General features: G+C 42.5%; 1 protein-coding gene across 5 annotated transcripts in view; it reads left to right on the top strand.

Annotated features, from left to right (window-relative positions):
* The first annotated feature begins 462 nt into the window (after positions 1-462).
* LOC145457870 (uncharacterized) overlaps positions 463-22,549 on the top strand; it is a 47,166-nt gene continuing 25,079 nt past the window's right edge. The window contains exons 1-7 of one of the 5 annotated variants that reach the window (XM_080336159.1): positions 463-595; positions 5,939-6,024; positions 14,021-14,297; positions 15,423-15,550; positions 15,931-16,127; positions 19,322-19,504; positions 21,585-21,757. In XM_080336159.1, coding sequence (XP_080192285.1) covers positions 14,069-14,297; positions 15,423-15,550; positions 15,931-16,127; positions 19,322-19,504; positions 21,585-21,757 — 910 coding nt within the window. In that variant the 5' untranslated portion in view covers positions 463-595; positions 5,939-6,024; positions 14,021-14,068. Of the gene's footprint in view, positions 596-5,215; positions 5,231-5,738; positions 6,025-8,703; positions 12,035-14,020; positions 14,298-15,422; positions 15,551-15,930; positions 16,128-19,321; positions 19,505-21,584; positions 21,758-22,549 lie in introns of those variants that run through there. The other 4 variants (XM_080336160.1, XM_080336162.1, XM_080336161.1 and 1 more) reach the window with 4 other exon arrangements.

The raw sequence follows: 22,549 nt of genomic DNA, 5'->3' as shown, positions 1-22,549 counted from the left end.
TGGATCGATTGTAACATCAGGTACATTAACTAAATACCAATATTTTGTAGCTTGAGTGTAACAGAAATATGGTCTCTTGGTGGAGGTAACGAGCACTTCATCAGTAGAGAGTGGTCTCCAGAAACAGCGTGGAGTGCGGGTGCCGGCTACGAATTAGTTTCGCAAACCATTTCCTCGTGCTTAGCGATGTAACGACTTGAATGGTTGGCCATTGGGCAGGCCATACATATATCCTATCCGTTTCTTTCAAACTTTTTACTATCGCTTGCTGCTTACCAGTTGATATCTGTGATAGCGGCCGGGTGGCGTTGCAGGTTTACCTCGCATGCTGACGCCAACCAATGAACGACGCTAGATGCGTCGGCTTCCTTTTCCTGTTGCGATCGGCCGAGTTGCCATATGATTTGTCGGCGTGGAGTAGCGACGCTCGCGCGGCAAAACGGAAATACGTTCGCAATTCAAACGGCGGTTTACGCTCGTTCGAACGCCTGCTTCGAAGATCCTACGAATAAGCGTTGCCGCGACGCGGAATCTGACGAGACGCCTCGCGTTGCTAAAAAGCGAATCCGCGAGATTTCAACGGTGCAAATATCAGGTAAGAGAATGGGGTAGAATGCTATTGTGAGTTGGTGTTTCCGTAATCGATTTTGAAAGCGCACAAACGTATGTGAGTATATACTATGAGCATTTGAGCAATGAGCATTTAGTATGTTTGGGTATTGTTTTTATTGAGCATTATTGTGCCAGCGAAACAACGCGCCTTTGGAGCCAAGGATTTTGAGGTGGACCAATTGCCACATCTCATCATCATCATCATTGTCAAATCTCGTATACATTCTTATGTCTGTCTACTATCAAGGATATTTTAGGCGTCAGCAACAAGTGATAGGAACACGCGCCAACAGATCTTGTTGTTCTGAAAGTCACTTCTCCATGTAGATCAGTGGTTCCCAAACTTCCTTTTTACCGTGCCCGTACTAGAATGAGTCAAGCATTGAGTCGATTCTCTGTCAACAAAATTGACTGAACTTTCTGGCATTTTCGCCCCACAATCAACCCGTACGTTATTTCGCCCCCTGTCTGTCAAAATCTTACCCAGTAGGGCGATGTCTCCACTTTTGGGAGCCACTAATCTAGATGGAGATTTGAGACTTGGGAATTAGCATCTGTATTTGGGATCCAAAAATAGATTTGTGATTAAACTCCTTTTAAATGCATGGTCATTCCGTGCTGATTCTAAAGTCGCAAATAATATAGTTTTATATGATGTCGAGGGTGGACTGTTCCTAAATGAAATCTGCGTGATCATCGGCCGAAGAACGATGTCATGTATATTTGCTGAGCTCAATTGAAATGTTTCTCCTTCTAATTAATTATTATTAATCATTTTAAGCAGTATCGGGTGGTACCGACAGAGCGCTACCTCATTTAGTGAGTATTAGCATCAGTGACGACTGCAACCACCAGAGCGCTATGTTTGATCAATGATCACTTTAGTTTCGCAAGGATGTCTCTATTCGCGTTTTCTACTCAGGACTTCGTCTCTATTTGTTAATTTTGGTTATGACCTTCATTAAATTAAATACTTCATTCAGTAAGGTTTTATTGACTCATCGTCTGATGTAGATTTTTATATTGGACACTGGCCACGGGGTAAGACAATATCTGTTTGTGCTTTACTATGGAGAACATTGGTCACATGCAATGGTAATTTCAAACCACTTCTCGAAAATCGATTAGTGACAAACATACTGCTATTACTTACTACAATGAATAGTTTACATCACTATTTGTTCTGCCTCGATGACGGTCGTTTTCATAATCCAATGTCATAGACTACCTTTCGTTTCATCATACATTTAACAACTCCGTGGAATGGGCGTCATTTGTTTTTGGCTATTTAAAGACGTCAAAATCGGAGTCCGATGGATTAAACGAATTCCCAAACCGAATTGTTGGGTTGAAACAAATACGTGCGTTTCTCATTTAAATGCTAGTACATGACTGATAAATATATGGATTTGCAGATGCGCATCGTATCTAAATTACATTTATTGATAGGGTTACTAATTATTTGAAATCGTTGCCCATTTCAATTCCGAAAATACCGTGGTCGACTTCTGAACTTCTATTCAACAAGCACAAATAATGCTACCACGTAGTTGTACTGAAACATTGATTTGTAAACTCCAAAACGCATGACCATGACCATCGCTACGTTGCAATGGCACCGGCGGTCACAACTTCGTGTTAAAGGGGTCGCTGACGCTACTCAAGAAGTGAATTGAAAAGTAGCGGTTCCAACTCAGGCCGCAGCAGCGTCAGAAACTATGAATGGCGTGAACAATTTTCAATGGGGCAGATTTGAAGATTACCTTAAGTTAACGTCTTCTTGACTGTTATTTGTTAATGTTGGCAACATTTTAAAATTACGGTATGTATCTCCACGATCACTGCGTTGTACCACATATGGGTGAAATATCAAAATAATATTGTACGATCGTGACGCAGAGACACCTTGCCTAATCGCTATGACCAGTTCACTGAGAAAAATGATGAAAATCTGCATTCAAACTCATTTTGACTTGACGTAGAGTTATTTTGACTCAAAACTAAGAGAGTTGCACAAGTATAGCAGCAAAAAATTAAATCACTCGAGCATGGAGTGTAGGTGTAGCAGTACTGATTGAGAACTTAAAAAAATTGAAGTGGCCTACTTTGTAAAATTATACATATACGTATTGTATATACACTAGGCTTACAATACGTCCTCTTTTAAGAGGATTTGTCCTCTTTTTTGACTTTTTTGAAAGTGTCCTCGGAGGACGCCCTTTTGTCCTCTTTTTTGAGATTTTGTCCCCTTTTTTGAAAATTTAGGTCAGATTTAGAGGAAATCGCGAGTGATATGCCGCAAATTAGCACAGAAGTTAAGCTCCGGCGGGTATTTCAGAGTAAAAAACGGTGATTTTAGCTCTGAGCGAAAAGATGACCTTTTTTTTTTTTTTTTCATTCAACCGATCACGAAGTGGGAAAAATTTACCGGTTTTTGAGAATTCTGCTCCGATTTTGCATGTCTGAACTTTCTGAAAAAGTGTCCTCTTTTTAGATTTCCAAAATATGGTAAGCCTAATATACACACACTATACATCCTATGCAAATCTAACCGGGTTGGGCGTAGTTGGGCGTTAGGATTGTCCATAATTTGGAAAATCTCAAAATTTATGCGTATCCATGTCTCATTCTATAGATTATAGTTCAAAAACGTCAATGAACCTGCAATAACCTCACAGGAAAGTCGTTAACATTTGTCTAAATGCGTTTGAAAGTAGCTGCCGTAGATTGGGCGTGTCAGCGACCATAGAACGGCAAGCAGACTAGTAATCACGAAATCACGGCGTTTGATTAGCTAATCTGCTATGCTTCAATGATCACGACGCTGGCGGCTTGTTGGTCAGCTGGTCAAGGAGTCGGCTGACGGCGGTGATTCTATATGGGCATTGTAGGTTGGTTCGCAACTAATGATTTAGGATTCATTCAGAACATGTTGGGTTGCGAAATACATGATGAACTATAAGAACAGCTGCTTCACAATGTCTTTAAATACATGACTAGATGGCTTATTGTGAAGGTAACCGTTGTTGCCTGTATGCCTTGATTTCATTGATGGCAAGCACAAAAACACGCGGAAAAATACTGCAAAGGCGCTTATGCAAGTGGCAAACGAATTTCTAGTTTCAGAGGGGATGTACCATCATTGAATACAAATATAAAGTTTGACATTGACACTACTTTGTCTGATCTTATTAGGCTGTTGCCGTGGTACATAATTGAAGTCTTGGCTGCTGTAAGGGCTGGATGAATCAGTCATTTATGCTTGGCACTTGTCAGATTCTTGCAGCATAATGAATGATACCCGCAAGTGCGGCCAAAGTCCTCAATGATGTCGGGCAAAGAGGTCTAAAGATAAGCACAGACTGTGCTGGTAGGACCAGCAAAAAGATAGTTTGCTTGCATTGCTCAGCATGTCCTTAATGAATGTTAGATCATTACCGGCTGCATAACGACTAATGCTTGAACCAAACCAGACATAAAACGGATGGATTGAAGCGGTGTGGTAGTTACACTCTTCTTCAGAAATCCAATGTAAGCTACCTGGTCGGCTCACATATCTTCTGAGCAAACAGGGTTGTGTCCAGCATCCATCTCACATGTTATGCTGCACCGGCTTGGTGATGTCTAATATGCCTTACCTGCACCCAGAAAGCAGGACCACTTGACGTAATCTCAAGCATATCATATAGGTATTTCTTGGATCTATACTGTACAATGCGCATACATAATCATTGCCGTTAGCGATCTCCTTGGACTAATAGAAGCACATAATCAGCAAGCCGCTGTGGTCGTGATCATTCAAGCATACCTGAATAACTAATCAAGAGACGTGATTTCGTGATTACTAGTCTTCTCGCCGTTCTATGGTCACTAACACGCCCACTCTACGGCAGCTACTTTCAAACGCATTTAGACAAATGTTAACGACTTTACTATGAGCTTATTGCAGGTTCATTGACGTTTTATATCAATAATCTACAGAATGAGACATGGATACGCATCTTTTTTGAGATTTCCCAAATTATGGACAACCCTATTGGGCGTGTTAGCTCACTTTTTGGAAAATTGCTAAAGCATCTTCTTTCATTTTGAAGTTATGTATTTGCATGCATGGTAATACGGACCGATGATGGGGATCGCATCATCTACGACAAATTCATAAATACACAAAAGGAAATCACCACATTCATGCAAAACACCAGGGGTTGGAGGACGGTACCTGATGAGTCTTCCCACGCAGATCGTACAATAACAAGACCTGTAGATTCGAGGCGATTTTTGATCGGCAAAATTTATACTGACGAGTAATATACCGAATGCGTATAACGTCGATGCTTTCTCGGCGTGGGAGAGGCTTCACGATTCTCGCAGCATGCAGTGTTTTGATTGTTCTGTCGTTTCCTGGTAGTCCGCTATACCCACGCTCTGAGCTCGTCGCGCTCTTTGTCTCTTTATGTTCTCTTCGCGACGGTTTCGTCCTGTCGTTTCCTTTCGCTCTCCTCCGCCTATATCGTCACAATATCGACCACGGCGTCAACCTTGCATCTAACGATCGACGGATAACTCGGAGCGCATATATGCGACTGTGAATTGACGCTGATTTCGTGGCTTCCGACTGGTACGTAATGGATTAAAGCAGCCGCCTGCTTACAGAACAACATCACGGTGTATTGACGACAACGTGTAGATCATGTAGTTCGGTCGTATGGCAGTACACATCCGTCGCTACCCGCCATATTCTGCCGTTAACATGACCGCTATTTCCGTGTGCGGGGAATTTGCCTGGTGTACTGTAACGGCTCTCACGACGAGTCACGAGAGCGCAACTTCGCGCTCGATTTTATCGCGTCAGACGGACCATAGCTTACGCAAGATAAAGGACACTTCCGGGTGCGCGCACGAGTCTTCGCTACAAAGAGACGGCGGCGGTTTATTAATACACACGCGAGATCTTTCGCAGGCGATCCGCACCGCGAGAACTCGAGGCTAGAAATGACCAATTAATTGATCTGCTGAATTATTTTAGCGTATCAAGCGATAGCGCGACATGTTCTTCAAGATCGGTAAACCCTATTTATGGGGAGATATTCCTATTTCCTTTTTTTCTGAAATCTCCCGAAATAATCGGTTATTATTATTGTATTGATATCTATTAACGCGGGGGCTATACAGTTTGCATATTATATTTAAGACGGTAGGATCATTTGAGATGAGCGTTGTACTGTCGAAAGGATTATGAAGTGCTTCGTCGATATTGATGATTCCTGCCAGCTATATTGATGTCGCTTGTGTTATGTAAATTATTCATATAACTTCCGTCAGGCAGCGTGACATATACGACGAGCCGCCAAATCTACTCGGAGCTGTCGGAGACGCGTCACGAAGTAGGACACGAGCGACGACTCATCAAAGGTATGGATGGATGATGGTTTATCGGCTAAATCGTAGCCAAGACATGATAACGCATTGTGGTAACGGGATGTAGTTATACGGGTCTTGTGTTTCATTTTATTTGTGTAACTATTGTATAATGCGATAAAATATGTACCTACAATATGTTTCGCCATAAATTTGAAAAGGTGCCTTGACCATGAAGTGCAACGATTTCCGACCCCTGTACGCGGGTCGGCGCTTCTTGTATGGCGTATGCCAACTGCCACGTTGTCATATCCTAATCGGGCGATTGAATTACGGCTATATTGTGAGATGTCGCGTACGCATAGTTAGTTCAGGGAACCTGATAACACGTAACGTTGTATTGCGGCTGCACCCAGATGCGTTGCTCACATATTTTCGTACTATAGTTTCGTTCGTTCGCCTCAAACAATAACCGGCGACCTCCGAAGCAGGGCGTCGCAGAAAGTTCATACTTCGTTCGCGTGTCTATTCATCTCATTGAATATTTTGAACTCACAAAGGGCTCCACCAGGCGCGTAAGCTCCAGCGTGCGCGAGACACGCATTTTGCGGAAAGCGATCATTATCCGGTCGCGCGTTGCTTCGCTCGAAATCAAGCAAGCCAAGTCAATATTAGGAAGTTGCGCCATCTTTGTCTCAGCCCTCATGTTAGAAAAAGCAGATAAGCTCCGTCCACTCGTCCAGTCCTAAACACGACGAACTGACAGGCGAGAAGGTTTGAAAGACATGGACATGGACATGGACATGGACATGGACATGGACTGGACAATTGGACATGGACATACACAAGTCGTTCGCATTAGAATCGTATATAAAATTGCAGGCCGTGTAGGGTATAGAACATACGATCTTACGAATGAGTATATTAGCAGCGATTCTTTTCTATAAAGTACCAACAGGCTTTTATTCGAGGTTGTAGATAATTAAGAGGAATGTTAGCCGTCGGGAATTTGAGTGTGCTACGCATTCTTTCTGCTAACCTACCCGTGCATTGCCGACGTTGCCGCTGGAAATGGTGTAATTGGTGTAACGCTGTAACCAACAGTAAAATTCGGGAAAAGCGGATGAAAATTATGGAGGGTCAATTCTTTGTTAACGATGAAGTAGTGGGAAATATGACGTCACAATACTCAAGTCGAAAAATTGGAGGAGCGGTGAAGGCGCCTTACGCTCCCTGGCAACGCATATGACATTCGACGTTTGTATTGGCATCGAATGTATATCTCGTTAACATCATTTGCTCTACGGAGTCCAGATCATTCGGTGCGAAATAAACACGTCGGGTCGGTATAATGTACTGTTAAATATTGGTTTTCTCGTGTGATAATTATAATTTATTCAATCGCAGTTGGCGAAAATGTGGGTCTGGTAGGCCTTTAGTGGCACTATATGCAGGGCCGTAACAGCACTTCGTCAGGCCCCCCCCAAAACGTTGGCCTTGGGCCCCCCATAGGGTGATAAACATAACTTCTGGGGGGCTTCGCCCCCCAGACCCCCCTTCGGCAATCCGATTTTGGACGCTATTTGACATTAGCATTGGGTGTCGGTTTTGTGGGCCAGCTTTTCCCGCCTAGACGCGCGAAGCGCGAAAAATTTCAGTAAATCCTGATTGAATCGGCCAATATGATCGGGAATTACATATATCCTGCTATCAATTTTGATCCTCTCTCTACTCACGTAATCAGAGTTACCGGTAGAGCTGAGCGAGGTCTGTTTTAAAACGTAGGACCGCCCAATAATAATTAGACATCTTCGGGCGTACCCGTTGGCACGAACGAAACAGCACTTCGTCAGCCCGCCCCCCCCACAAAAATTGGGTTTTGGGTTCTCATAGGGTGATAACATCACAGTGTTCGCTTTTGCCACGAGATTAGCTGCACTGTTTAGTGAGCCAGCTCGAAGCGCGAAAATTTTCGATAATTCATTATATAATCGGTCAATAAGATCGGGAATTGCATAAATATTGCTATCAATATCTTGTCCTCTCTGCTCACATTATCAGATTTACCGGAAACTGTAGGGCCCGTAAATAATAATTAAACATCTTCGGGCGGGCGGACCCGTTAGTATGACTTCGTTACATGATTTTATTTCGTGACCTCCTGTCTGCTATATCAAAAATATAGAATCGCTCAAACGTACTAAACTAAAAGACGCACACGATTTCAAATTGCTATTTCTTCACTGGCATATATTTTTCCTGCTGGATGGTATTTGTCTTATGAGGTTCAGATTGCCAAGGCAGGAACATATGGCGCCAGTCATTTAGGCGCCTATGGACAATTAAACCTATCATTTTGTATATATAATGAAGTTTTCGGTCTGCGTAAGGGCAGTCCGTTTCGGCCAAGCTTTTCGCGCTGCCGATCGTTCTGGCACACTTCTTGGAGTCGCATGGAATAAGCTCTAAATCGTTATATATCTTGGTGCGTAGTGGTGCGTGTTAATGGCCAACGCCGATATGTTCATTTCTATAAATCTTGCGTGTTTTTTCTTGGGGGAAGAGTACCAAATAATCAAGATATTTGGCAACTATAAATCGCGCGCGGCGCGCAAAATTTTGGAAAAAATTGCATAAATTTTCAAAAAATACTCTATAATTTATGCTAATTCACGAAATAATTTGGGGCCCCCTTCGAGCTCGGGCCCCCCCCAATTGGGGGGTTTGGGGTGCGGCAGTTACGGTGCTGACTATATGGTATATTATGGCATATTACGCGATAAAGCGTTGGAATACGATTCCTACACCATCGACACATCCCAGCGTGACTTCAATTTGTGGCCAATGAATCAACGGGAAGGAAACGGAATTGAGAAATAGTGCGGACTTTTCGAAAATATCGCCATAACTGTCCCTAAACTGGGCGTACAAACTGGGCGTTCACAATCGTTAAACCAGAGGTGGCCAACCTTTTCGGCTAAAGGGCCACATGCAATTGATGAACGAGTGCGCGAGCCACTAGCCGTGCAATGCGCGTAAAATTTTCAAAGTTTATAAATGAACCAGGTCAATAATATTATTACTTGAGTATATCGCGGGTCTGCTGTATACCGCCGCTGGGCTCAGTTTGCAAGGACAGGACTAATCGGCATCTGGACATATCGATATCGAAGGTTTCCGCTAATATCCGACAATCATTTTGTGCCTACATTTCATCGTCGACGATTTTTCTGCGAGCGCTAACGCGAAAAGGCATTCTCTCGTAATTGCGAATATAGTTAGACTCAATCGGGTAAATTGGGCGTTTTTTCAATTCCAGGAGGGGATAGCCTATAGGCTACCACGAAAGAAATCGAGTGACAATTAAACACGCGAATCGCGAAGAAAAATTTTACTACTATTTCAGGTTATTGTAATGTACGACCCGCGGGCCACGGGTTGGCCTTGCCGCGTTAAACGATCGGCAACCCCTGCAAAGTAAAAAAGCGGAACAAGTGACTCGCTAGGCAGCTACACGCCTTGTCCGTACCGCATAGCACGCACCGTTCAGCCCAGTTTTAATAATAACCTCATCATTTCAAAGCAACACAAGATTACGATAAAATAGAAATTGTACACTGAATGAAAACTAAAATAATATAACATAAAAAGAACAGGCGATCGAAATGACGTGGCATGCGTCGGTAGGCGAAATAAATATATCAGATTGTGGTCTAGTAATCTCGAGCGCATACTAATATTCCTTCGGTTGAATCTGCTTGTATTTTGAGTTGAATGTGGAGACTGGTCAGTGGACATGCTGGACGGCTGTCGGACGACACACTGCTCCGCGGTCGTGGTCCGCCATACTTAGAACAGTGGTTCTCAACGTTTTTGTCTTCGCGGACTCCTTTTGGACCGTCACGGGCCCCCGCGGCCTCCAAAAGAATTGGTTCAATTTTGGCTCCATTATCGTGCAACAGTCATTTTTCTTATGCGCTAATATAAACAAAATAGCCATTCATGAAAGTATAGCCTACTGTTTATGTAGAAATTGGGAAGACTTCTATTATTTGGAAGCGGTTGCTGTAGTTAAATTTCTTGAAATCTGCCTGTCTCGAAAATTCGCGCCGTCTATTTGATATGAACGAGTGCCGAAAACTCATTTCCACAAATATAGGGGGTGGCGAATGTAATAATAACGCACCTCTTCTGACGTCACCTTTGGGACATATATGACATCAAAATTTAGAAACAGATTTTTAGCATAGTCATTTCTATCTAGCAACTCATCTTGAAGTTATTCTGGAATAGCGGATGTGCATATCACAGGAGAAAAAAATTAGGTTATATACCATTTTTCAAATTTTGAGGTTTCGCGGACCCCTTGAAAATGCTTCACGTACGCCCGATGGATAACCCCTGTGATAGAACGCTGCGTTTTCTTGTAATTCGCGTTGAGCATATACTTGAACGACGAGGACGCACGGGTTATGTACTGATGCGCTTTAGATTACGGCGTGGAAAAGTCCCGTGAATTTGCGGTACAGTGCGCTTATACATAAGCTTGACAATTTGTAGATTTTGTCATATCTAGGATATTTATAACATCAAATCTTTTGAGTAGCGAATTGTCGGTCGCACAACCAGGCCATGTCTGGAGTCCTAGCTATGATACCGAGAACCGGGTATTGCAGTTTGGCAGTGGTAAGAGTGCCTTACTTAATTCGGGTTATGCGGCCGTCAACGAAAAATGATTCCGTTAGCTTCGCAACAGTGATGGATTAAACTGCTGGCGTTGTGGTATAGTTTCGTGACCGGTGCTTTTATCGGAAACGGCGTCTCAAACGCGAGAATTCTTGGACCGCGCAGCGGCTGGCCGCGATCACGACGGATTTCGCTGGCCTTCGAAGTCCGCGATGCTTGCTGAACGACGAGACGAGTGTAATTCCGCTGCCAGTTGCACGTATTGATCCGCGCGCGTTTCGTGCGATGATCGAACCTGGCATGTTGATATTATCGGAGTCTCGCGACCAGAAAACGCCATTCCGGAAATGACGCTTTCGAGGCGTATGATGCCGTGGCGGAGTTCGCAACGGCCTTCGAAGTCCATCCGAATCGTTGCCTCGTCATTAAAGGATACGCACTTGTGCGATCTCGCGCTAACCGTTCAGCCCTCGTGGTGCGAGTCAGAATGTGTAATTTCTGGTGACGGAGCGGGCGTTGTGTATTTCTGAATGAGGTCGCTATTTTAGTCGCTTTGAGTTCTTTATGACGCCGTAGAGGCGTTCGCAAAGTCATATCGAAGTTAGGTATGTATTCAAGGCGTCACGGACGTATCGTAAGACTGTCAAGTAACGCACGCTCCTTGGGCGTGTGAGCATGCGCTCCCAAGTCGAAACACGACGATCGCATACTTCGTCTTCCGAATACATTGACTCTAATGATCATGTCTTACCGTGCAGAGACGAACAACTGAAATTTTTTTAGCTTCTTGATTCAGATTATAATTACAATTACCGGTATCGAATTCGTAAAAATTGAATTACAGTCCGAATTAGAAAAAGCGCAACAAAAATCATGTTCACTTCATATCAAATATGAGTCCCTTCTCGTAAGCATGAGAATGGCTGTGAAGTTACGCCAACCGGTTACGGATCGATGGTGACGCCACAAATATTTTCCCATCACATTTCCCCAATCCAAATCTTGCTTACATCTGTACATAATGGAAAATCGAGGGCATTTTTAAGAATCGTGTGTTTTCAAGTATCATAGTTTCCGATACAAAATGATTTCTCAGGTTTCTGTGTATTGACTTGCTGTGTATATCTGCATCCCAGCTTAGTTGCTAAGTTTCACTACGGTATTGTTGAGTGTGTGGGAATAAACCAACGGGAATTCCGAGCCGTCTTCGAAAATTTCGCCGTGAAATGGTTGCTGTCCCCGACAGGCGGATTTGACTTCATAAGATTGCGTCTCTCTATACGCAGTGAGTTGACTTCCTCTGCATCCTGTTGGTTATCAACGAAACAGTCGTTTTAACACGGAAGTACACTCGCCGGCCCCGACAAACTTCGTTCCAGTGAGTTTCTATGCGAACGCTTTTTATGTAGGAGTGTAAACTGCACTGTGAACTTTATCCTATAGAGCGCGATCTGTTCAATTATTATTATGCCTATCGCAAACTGTCTTATTTGAATAATGAATATAGTTTAAACTGCATATTAGGCCTAATGTGGATACAATTTCGCCTTTTGCATGCATTTCAACCGACCGGCTTGTGTTGCGCGCATGCCCGTAGAAATGAACCCCCGAAACAGATCTGTTCTAACAGCACTATATTAAATTCCGTTATTATCTGTACAGTGTACATATGCAATAGATAATCGGAAAAAATATTCCACGCTGTTGATAAGGAATGTCAAACTCCAGGTCCGTAGCCAAAATGTGGCCGGTAAGTTATTAAACGGCAGGTTGAAAATGAATGAAACAATAACCAAAAAATACAGTCCCACCAATCCAAAGTCAGACTCGAAATCAAAAATTTGCAACTTGTGCGCATAAACAGTAGAAGAGACAGTGATGCATACATCAGTCGATAATGGTGCCAGATCAAACGCTTTGAAATCGTAAATGAAAGCGTTAAAACGCATCATACTTCTGATGTATCACCATTTGAAAAAAACTAGGGCGATGCTACAAGACTTTATGTGGGACTGACTCAAAAATCGTATCATTGTTTCATAACAATTGATCTGATCATCCGCACTACGCGACACAGGGATGGTAACGTGTGAATAGCAAATGTGTTGGACACATGACTTTTCCACACGCGTGATCCATAATATCACGCGTCCAATACAACCGGGATATCGTTCAGGTCTCATCAGCAAATCATAACATATAAATACATTAGCCAACGACGAGATAAAAGCGGATAGGACACCGCCTTCCCGATCAATTGGAACGATCTAATTGTTAATGCCCTCCCATCTATATCGTGCTTTGCGTTGCCGACACCTAACCGGGCCAGCACGATGGCATATGACGCGTCGTAATGTAGTGTACAGTTGTCAGTCGCTTTCTGCCTTCAAGTCTATCGCATCTCTTCAGTTCGTGGAATCGGTCGTGTGCTAACAAACGTCACGATTTTCTTTCCGATGCCATTTATCCATACGGGTGGCCCGACATGAGATCAGAGATTTTGCTTTCAGTTCTCAGAGATTCGCTCATGGGCGCTATAGGCGAAAGCGATCTTTCCCTCAATTTTGGAGTAGGGCGGTGGTTCTCGACCTTTTCAGCTTGCGGACAGGTAAAAAGTCAAAATAAATTTTGCGGAGTGGGGAACTTTCATAATTCAAAATTAACCTAAAATGTAATTATGATAAAAGTATATGCAACTGAAATCAAAGATTTTGAGCTTTATTTCATTGAAATATCCGCTGCTGTCTTTGTGATATTACACCCGCAATGCGCGGTTCTATTGAAATATCAGGAAGGCAAAGTTCAGTTAAAACCGACAACGTGATTTAGGATGTTCGGTTTCTTTAGAAAGAAACGCAACTTCGCTGTTTGCGAGATATACACTCAAAAATGTCGCTAAATTGTACTGTCGCATTTCCTGAAATTTTGATGAAGCATGGGTCTCGCATATGTCTGGTCTTATCGAGTTGTACGCGACTTTAAACAGATCGGTACAGCACTTGCAGTATTGTGACACAAGAACTAAGTTCTACATCACTGAATCAAAATTTGGTGTTTTATTATTTTAATTAATGAGCAAACCTTCGACCTCGTACACTCTGCAATTGATAATAATATAGAAATATATTTGACGGTCCGCAATTGGCGCAGACCGACACCGGTCAACCGATTGAAAACGGTTAGAGTAGGTTATTTCGACTTCTTTGTTATCTTTGACCACGTATAATGGCATATTCAACGCCTTTTCACCACGGATGAGTATGACCAGCATTGCCATTATAAATCTCTACACCCCCGATTATTATTATCACCAAATGACGATTGAAATACCGCGCGTGATTACCGTTGAATTTTCTCTTGTCAGCAACTTTTACGGGGACTCGCTCGGCAGCCATTCGATGCAAATTAAAGCATGCGGACAAGATCGACGCATTCCACAGAAGAAATCCTGCCCATTATCAAGACTGGAGACTTATCGCAAGAGAGCTTGAATTTGAAGAAGTCGAAGAAGGAACCCGCCCAATCCGGGGTTACCGTGTCAGCAACCGGCGACATGAACGAAGTCGAAAATCCGGACACTAGCAATCAGATAATCAGCGAAATACCGGATATGTCTCCGACAAAGGCGTCCGCGGCGCAAGGTTGGGGATTTACATTCCGCATGGCATGGACAATTTGGACATGCATGAGTGTCTAGTAAAGATAGCAAATCTCTCAATGACATAGTGGTGACGTGGTTGATTCATGGGTATGATATCATAATCAATAATACCCTATGCGTGGTCGGTTCATGATGAACTGTCCGGTGCAAAGGTGGAGGCTCGATCGGGCTTTAGAAATGTATTTCGGACTTAAATCTGGCCGAATGATCATATCAATCAGCTAATATACTATTCAAAATGCTGTATTATTTTTTGCGATTAAATCGGGCTCATATCTGAATGCACTCAACCTTCGGGTTAACGATTGAACTGGTTGGAGTTGGTTGAGGTATGCACGTGTACGGCCCGATTCCACCTCTGGTTCGTTTATTATGTACTTTGTTTCGGCGTGTGACGGGGGGGAGGGTTATATTTAATAAACACTGTTTTCTCGATCACAATATGTTTTTTGGATGCAGTTGTGATTGCGATTTAATGTTAGAATTTTTTCTATGCTTCAAGTCTAATTTTCTGGATCCGTCCGTAGTTACTCTTGCTCTTGATGAGAGTCAGTCGACATGTTTGGAGTGAATCAATTTGCTAATATGGACACTATTTCTTGCAGTGTGGAAGTTTGCTGTTATAATGTATTGGAATTGCAATTATTCGTTAACCATCCCTGCGAAGTGATCTCAATTATAAATTACGAGCTATGCTTCGATTAATTTATAACTTACCGAGCCCTGTTAAAAGCCGAATTACCCCCTTACGAATTACATTAGGGCAGGATGAGTACAAAAACCAACATTGCGACATCTTACTAATACCGCGTATGCCTATGCCTATGCCTATTGCATATTACACATTCTTATGCAAAAATCGCTAATCATTTAGACAAACGATTCAATGGAACAAAATCGTTACTATGACACACAGTTGTGAGCTTGTGACGCACTTACATTCCAAATAGATTCGTTGCCCATCTTTGGATGATGCCACGAAATACTGGCTTGGGCTCTTTTAAAATCCTGGTACGATCGTATCTGTCACTAAATTATTTGTATTTCTCTCTCTCTGGTCGATAATATCATGCAAATCATCATTTGCTTTACGTTGAACTTTCAGAAGACAAATGCAACACTGGCGCGAAATACCACGAAGACGGCGCTGATACGGCGGTGAAGCCATTCGTAGCCCAGGTCGCTGCAGATAATCTAGGAAGCACAGATGCACATGAAGAAGTTGAAGCTAAGGTATATTTATTTACCACATTCTGCTGACATCCGTTGCTAGTAAAAATGTGATGGCACGATAACATCCGAAGTACGACGCGATTTGTCATGAAGTACGAGCTCTTGACCCGCCAGCGGGGAGGACTACACACTAATAACCAAGGATATACTGTCATAATATGGGTCGTGAAGATATATTTACAAAATGGTTATATCGAAAATGCAATATTCCAGGCAGAATGTGGGTTTAGGGATAAAGGCCTTCAATGCGTCACTATACGCTTCTTCCATCCTAGTGTTTCAAGGTTCGCGATATGTCTATACAGTTTTATCCATCACTGAATACGATGACGCTCTATCCGCAATTACTGAGCCTATGAAAGTATGAATCTCCTTCGCAGATAACCGAGTCTTCGTCGTGTCCACCCGATAAATCCGGCAAAGCGGAAGAAGATCAAGTTTCTCCGGCCCACCAATCTCACGCGAACAAGGAAAGCCAAGCTAAGAAGGAAAATTTCCTTTCCGTGTTTCGACCCGATCCGACCAGCTTTTTCGCCGGGCCACTGGAAAAGGAATTCGCAAAGTCGTTTTATAACAGGTCTGCTTATACTTCGGCCGGTTTTATTTCGTCGTGGTAGTTTTCAGGATAGGTTTTGGAGACTTGCAGCTGTATCTGTAAAAACAGACACAAAATGAATGAATGAGTAAGTCGACTGCGAATTTTACAAAATATGTCTACCTGATTGCGGATGCTTAACTGCCAATGCTTAGCCAGCGATATTATACCGTTGCGTTCATGCTAAAACGAACACGCCAACGTGTATAGGCGAACTTGTCTAATACCAGTGACGATCAAAGTTGCCAGAATTGCTACTAATGTAGTAGATTTAACGCCGTAAATTGCTACTCTAGAGATTTCCGAGACATTGCAAAACCTATGTCATTTGGAATTAGAAAATGATAAGTCTGAAAATTTTATTTAGGAATTAGTTTCAAATAGTGGATTTGGTATAGTTGTTGTACCCTTTGATAAAACTCAATACCATCGGCTCATATGCTTTTATCAACGTTAAAGTAAGCTAGTGTCTATGAAATCCGAATACAACGCGACAATGAACAGAACGCAGGTAACGCAGGTACAATGAACAGAAACGATGCCGCACCCAACTAGTACAGAGCAGTGTTGGGATGACTCGAGTCATGACTTGACTCGAGTCTGACTCGAGTCACTTTTTCGTATGACTTGACTTGACTCGAGTCACTTTGCTAAAATGACTTGACTTGACTTGACTCGGCGTATCAGAAATGTGGATTGACTCGTGACTCGGAGCAAAATTCACGAGTCAATTTCAAGTCATCTCGGTGTCGATAAAAATCACTGTATCTTGCATATGTTCGGATTGTTCGCGCAACGCTGGTGTAACCCGTGAGAGCGACCAATCATTCACTGATCGTGCATTTTACTGATCCTCCATTGTTCTCTAACAAATATATTGATTGCAAACGAAGTGATCGAAGCTTACAGCCTACGCTGTCGTAAACTATAGTATAGTGAAGTAATTTAATAACAAAATGTATATTTCTGTTCTGCGTTCTTAACTTGAACAAACCTCTTGTTTTGTTGAAATTGAATTCGAAAATAGTTTACATAGTCTTCAACCATTGGCGCAGGGTCGAATTGTATCATATCAATATGCAAAAGGATAATATATTGCATCTTATCAATTCGTTTCTCTATTTTGGCTGGTAACTATAAACTGAAGCTGTGCAATTACTTATGTAGTTTATTAGTTGTACTTGTATGTGAGCGATACAGTGCCTTACTTGCGTGTATATTTAACTCTATATTCGTTCATCGGCTCAAAATCAATGACCACTCAATTTGTATATCAGACAGCTAGCAAAATACAATGACGTGATCACGCCTCATACCTCGAAAAGGCAATTTGACTTGAATTGTGACTTGACTCGTGACTTGACTTGACTTGACTCGACTTGACTCGAGTCACCTCCAAAAATCGACTGACTTGACTTGACTCGAGTCACCTTCGAAAATCGATTGACTTGACTTGACTCGAGTCAAAATGTGCAATGACTCGAAATGACTCGTGACTCGAAGGTAGTGACTTGATCCCAACACTGGTACAGAGTGAACTTAATAGTCACGACGTAGAGGTAATCAGAAAGCAATCAGCATATACACCATCTAGTGTTCACGAGGTACTGAATCACCACAATATGTCTGCGTCCAAAATTTCAATATATATCCCCGCGATTTATTCAAATTGACTAACGACACAACGAATGTAGGTATAATTTCCGAAAATATATTGAGTTGGGATGATGCAGTGGCATATCACGCGGTTCTCATAACAATTTCACTCAAAAACGCAAACTCTTCCCGAAACTACTTCCTACCTTTCAGAATTCAATTTGCAAAAAATAAGTTGTTTACATGCGACTGTTTAGGTCAGCATTTTGGATTTTTATGTATTCGACAATATATTCAACTGCCACATATCTTTTTTAGATTCGATAACTTAAAGTACACCATAAAACTACTCCAATAACCTTAAATCTTGTCAAACCTCACTATATCAAACCACTTTCAAAAGCTACCATGCGATGGAAAATCATATAACATGTCACATTTCTAGCGCATGATGATAAAACATGACCCGTTGATGATTCGTGACTGAAAATTGTGATTTGGACTTGAGCGCGACCGTTCGTAATATTACTCGAATTCGGACTGACTGTCATATGATAAAATGAAAATGACTCGAGTTGAGTCAGGTCAAACGTTAAATTCAGAGAAGGATTTGTGACTCGGAACGCCGTGACTTGGTACGACCACGGACGCAACAAACTAGAAAACTGTCATGGGGAATAGTAATATATCAAAAGGTCCTAGCTTGCGTTGCGTAGCGTATCTAGCTATCTAACAATGGTTTAAGTCAGGGGCAGGCAACTTCTCTAGTCGGCGGGCCGGATATAGGTAAATTAAGTACTTGGCGGGCCGGATTGCTGAATCGATACATTATTCGCCCATTTATCCACATATACAAGGAATATATCGTATTTAATGAATGTATTTTAACGACAGCAATGTCACCTCAAAGCAGACTTGGACAACTAGATAATTCTAGTTGTCTAATTTCACTAAATTAGAGCAAAATGCCAGTAATCTAATTCTAATCTAATTCGGAAAAGCTGAAAATTGTCTAGTTGTCCAAGTATACGGTTGGATAACTAGATAATTCTAGTTGTCTAATTGCACTAAATTAGAGCGAAATGCCAGTAATCTAATTCTAATCTAATTTGGAAAGCTGAAAATTTTCTAGTTGTCCAAGTCTGCCTCAAAGCCATTTCTCGCCCATAGTGACGAAGACAATGTGGATTCGTATGTTGCCCGCCCCTGGTTTAAGTGAAACGTTATTGGAAATACACCACATGCTAAGTCCAAGTTGGCATAATTACTTCGGATAAGGGTTGGGCTTGAATTTTGAGTTTGTAAATTCCTGTATGCATCGTTTCACTCAATATTCAATGCTATCCTGTGAGCAGATAACTATTCTCGGAGTTTTTTGGACCGGATCAGGGTCATTTTAGAACCCGGCCTTGGAGTCGGACAAGAGCTTTAAAAAACAGGATCGTGGGTGGACCGGAGAATTTGTCGATCCGCACAGCACTAATATAAACCAAACCCCGCAACTGAAACGTAGCAGGCGTTTTTGGGATGTACTGGTCTATAATTACAGATTATTATAATCAGTGCAAACGCTATTTTAGCTTGAATATGCTGGCGTGTCAAGCGATCTCCAACGGCAGAATGGAAGCAGACGCCGGGCACGCTTCCGGTTACAAGCGCTTCGCCTCGAATCTGTCGAACGGAACCGACTCCTTGCAAGCCCCCAAGAGAAACGACTCGCGGAGCAGCGACGGAAGTAGAAGCTCCCACGACGCGCCAAACGGGTAAATCAGAAGAACTTGCTTCATAGAAGGTTACGTCTGTACAGCCTTCAATATATATATACACATCTTGATACTTATTCCTAGAAGTTATCAAAATAGTCAGCGTCGCATCTCTAGTAGAAGCAACGACGTGAATTTCAACTCAGTTGCATGTGGAAGTAGCAATTTATGAGATTATCAAAACAACTGGTAGTGCTAGTACAAAATGAAAAGTCTCTAAGTATTCAGGAAAGTAGTTACAAAAAGCATAGTTTATCCGAGGTAGGTACTTTCGTAATAGCCGGATGTTGTTGTTTGTAGTATTTATGGTGTTTGTCGACTATATTGTGGTCATATATAGGCTACAACAGGTCGATTTTCTTCATTTTTATTCGACTGTCGACTTGTAGCACGACCCACTTCTGGCTTTTATAAGTCACCTCTCACGCGGATGAGATGGCGAGGAGGAGCCTAGATAAACCTCCAACACTTAGGTTGGACTTTTGGAGTCGACCTCGGTCGGATTCGAACCCGCAAGCCATTGGTGTTGCAGCTGTGGATTATATGAATACGATATCTCGCAACGCATTCGCTGGATGTATCTTCGCGACTAATGCTGACTGTAGTGCAGGCGCCAGCGCCCCCCTGCGGGCGTTCGCTTGCGTGAATGGGGCGCTGGTCATTAAATGGACGATTGGCGGCGCTGAGAGTAAATGGGGGCGGTGTAGGTTTAGAAGACGTAGTATTAAGATAAAAAAGCTAAATTCACAGTACAAATGCAGAATCGATTCAGTCTGGGCAATTTAGGGTCGTCCGTCTATTTTTTCAGCTGTACCGGAAAATACCATTGGTACTTGACAAGGTTGATACTGCCCATCGATGGACTAATTTAGCAAACGGCAGTATCCCTGAAAAGCGTGCTGGTTCATTGTGTGCTATGAGAACTACGACGTGTTGAGCAGTTATTGCTCACTGCAATGGTGCGGTGGCTTTTTACTATAAACTGTCTTGCCCTTACGTGACTTTACTTTCTGTCTCTGTTTTTCTGTTTCAAACCTGATAAAGGTGAAAATGGCGCTGTCCGGATTCAATAAGCCCGTGATATTTTGTGACATGTGAAGACGTGAAGTGTTGCAATTCTCAAGCTTGCATGAGCTACCGTTCCAGCTAGAATACCCGATTTTGATGGAGAAATATAAATCAATCACCTCAGAAAATGGCACGAGGATGTTTTGATTAGATTTCAGGATATATTCCAATTAGAAATTCCTCGGCGGATAATCAATCCCATCTGTGAAGTTTCGAACATGAAATGATTAGTGTGTAGTGATTAGTGTAGAACAAGTTTGAGTTCAACCCAAAGTTCAATATCTCCCATAGTCTCATCAATCGTTACGGATTCACAATTGAATAATATAGAACTACTCTCACTGGAGTCGGGTTGAGTTTTTCGTTGCTGCCCTTCCCCGCTCATATTTGATAGAACGTATTTTCAGTGCCGTGACAAAATTTCTGATGCACACCAGAAACCGATTTGACAGCACGGGACGTGGACACTGGAGATTTTAGAATGAGATTGTTCTCATCACAACTCAAACCTAATATGCCCAGGATGATGATAGTATTACACCAACTTCACGAGTCTCATTATTAGCTGTCATAAATGCGGAACAACTTTCTTTTTCTGATTTAGGCGTGATGAGGGGGTGTCGGGAAACACTGCGTAGTGCCACTGTCTTTTGGTGCGATATTCGAATATGTATATATTCAGTTGCCATGATGTATAAGGGGGGGGGGGGGTATTATGCTCAATCGGTTGAAAATTACACTCGTTAATGACTTATGTCAATGCAGTTAAGTATAATATTCGAAAATCTATTCACTTTACGTGGTACAGGGGCTATGTTTCTCATATGAGAGATGCACATACTTACACAAAACTACTCTCTAATTTCAGATTGCAAATTGTAAATAATGAGTAGTTTTTCCCGGGTATGAGTAGATATAGCCTAAAAACAGTAGGTAGTAGGCGAAATCTACTTGAGTACTCCGAAAAAGTAGAAGTACTCCATTACTGATCACCTCTGCATTGTTTGAGCAGCCGGAGGAACGGATCGCCAGATCGAATTTCATCGTCATCACCAAGCGGCGGGGAAGCTGTACACAGGCCGTTGCCCGGGATATCGCCGAAATCTCTCGCCGAACAACTGCGCAGCAGTGACTCCGCAAGCATGGTGGTTTCAAGGCAGCATAAATTTTCGGGAAGAAATCCAGGTATTCTGTGATGTTCGTTAAATCGCTCGCGCGCAGACACATCGCGCCTTATTTCGACCACGCTGCCACATTGCAACCGCCCCTCAGCAATGTTCTTTTTTCTCTTCAGTCACCAATCATTATAGTTACAAATATGTCATGCACACCGAATTTTGAGAAGGGCGAAAAGTGCATAGGTTTCTAGGAAAAGGTGAAATGAAAGCTAGGCATTGACAGAGGTGAAAACGCCAATGTTACACCGTTGTTCGTAAGTTAGAGTGCACAGGGAATACAACTGTAGTCGTGCTGCTATATGACTTCTAACTAAATAGGTTCCCGGATCTGGTTATGTTACTTTAAAAACAATGTAAAAATACTCAGACAGTTACTAATCAGCACTAGGTGCTACTGAACCACGATCCGATGCACCGACCTTGCCTTCCGTCACATGCCAACCCGTTTTGTCGCTTGTCCTCTTATGTTATTTTCAATTTCTTTTCATTCAGTGTGCAACTGTGCATGCCTCTTCTTTACATCGACTAGGCCCAGGTGGGTGTCTGATTTCAAAGACTACGCCAAGACGTTTCGACACCTTCCTATCTTGTCATTGTATCGCAATCTTGTGGCGCATTGATTGGATGAATTGATTATTAATAAATGAACTGAATTGTTCGCATTCGGACCGCGGTCCGCCAATTGCGTAGCCCAGCAAAGGACCAAGGAAATTTAGTTTTTGAGCGTCTCGGATCTGCATGCTTCACTTTCAATCAACATTTCACGGACTCAAGTCAAAGAATCCATTCCACAACTTTT

This window comes from Botryllus schlosseri, chromosome 15 (assembly GCF_051294905.1).
Source record: "Botryllus schlosseri isolate E-star chromosome 15, Bs_hap1, whole genome shotgun sequence".
NCBI classification, from domain to species: domain Eukaryota; kingdom Metazoa; phylum Chordata; class Ascidiacea; order Stolidobranchia; family Styelidae; genus Botryllus; species Botryllus schlosseri.
Note: the sequence above shows the minus strand (reverse complement) of the source record. Positions and strands in the feature narration are given on the sequence as shown.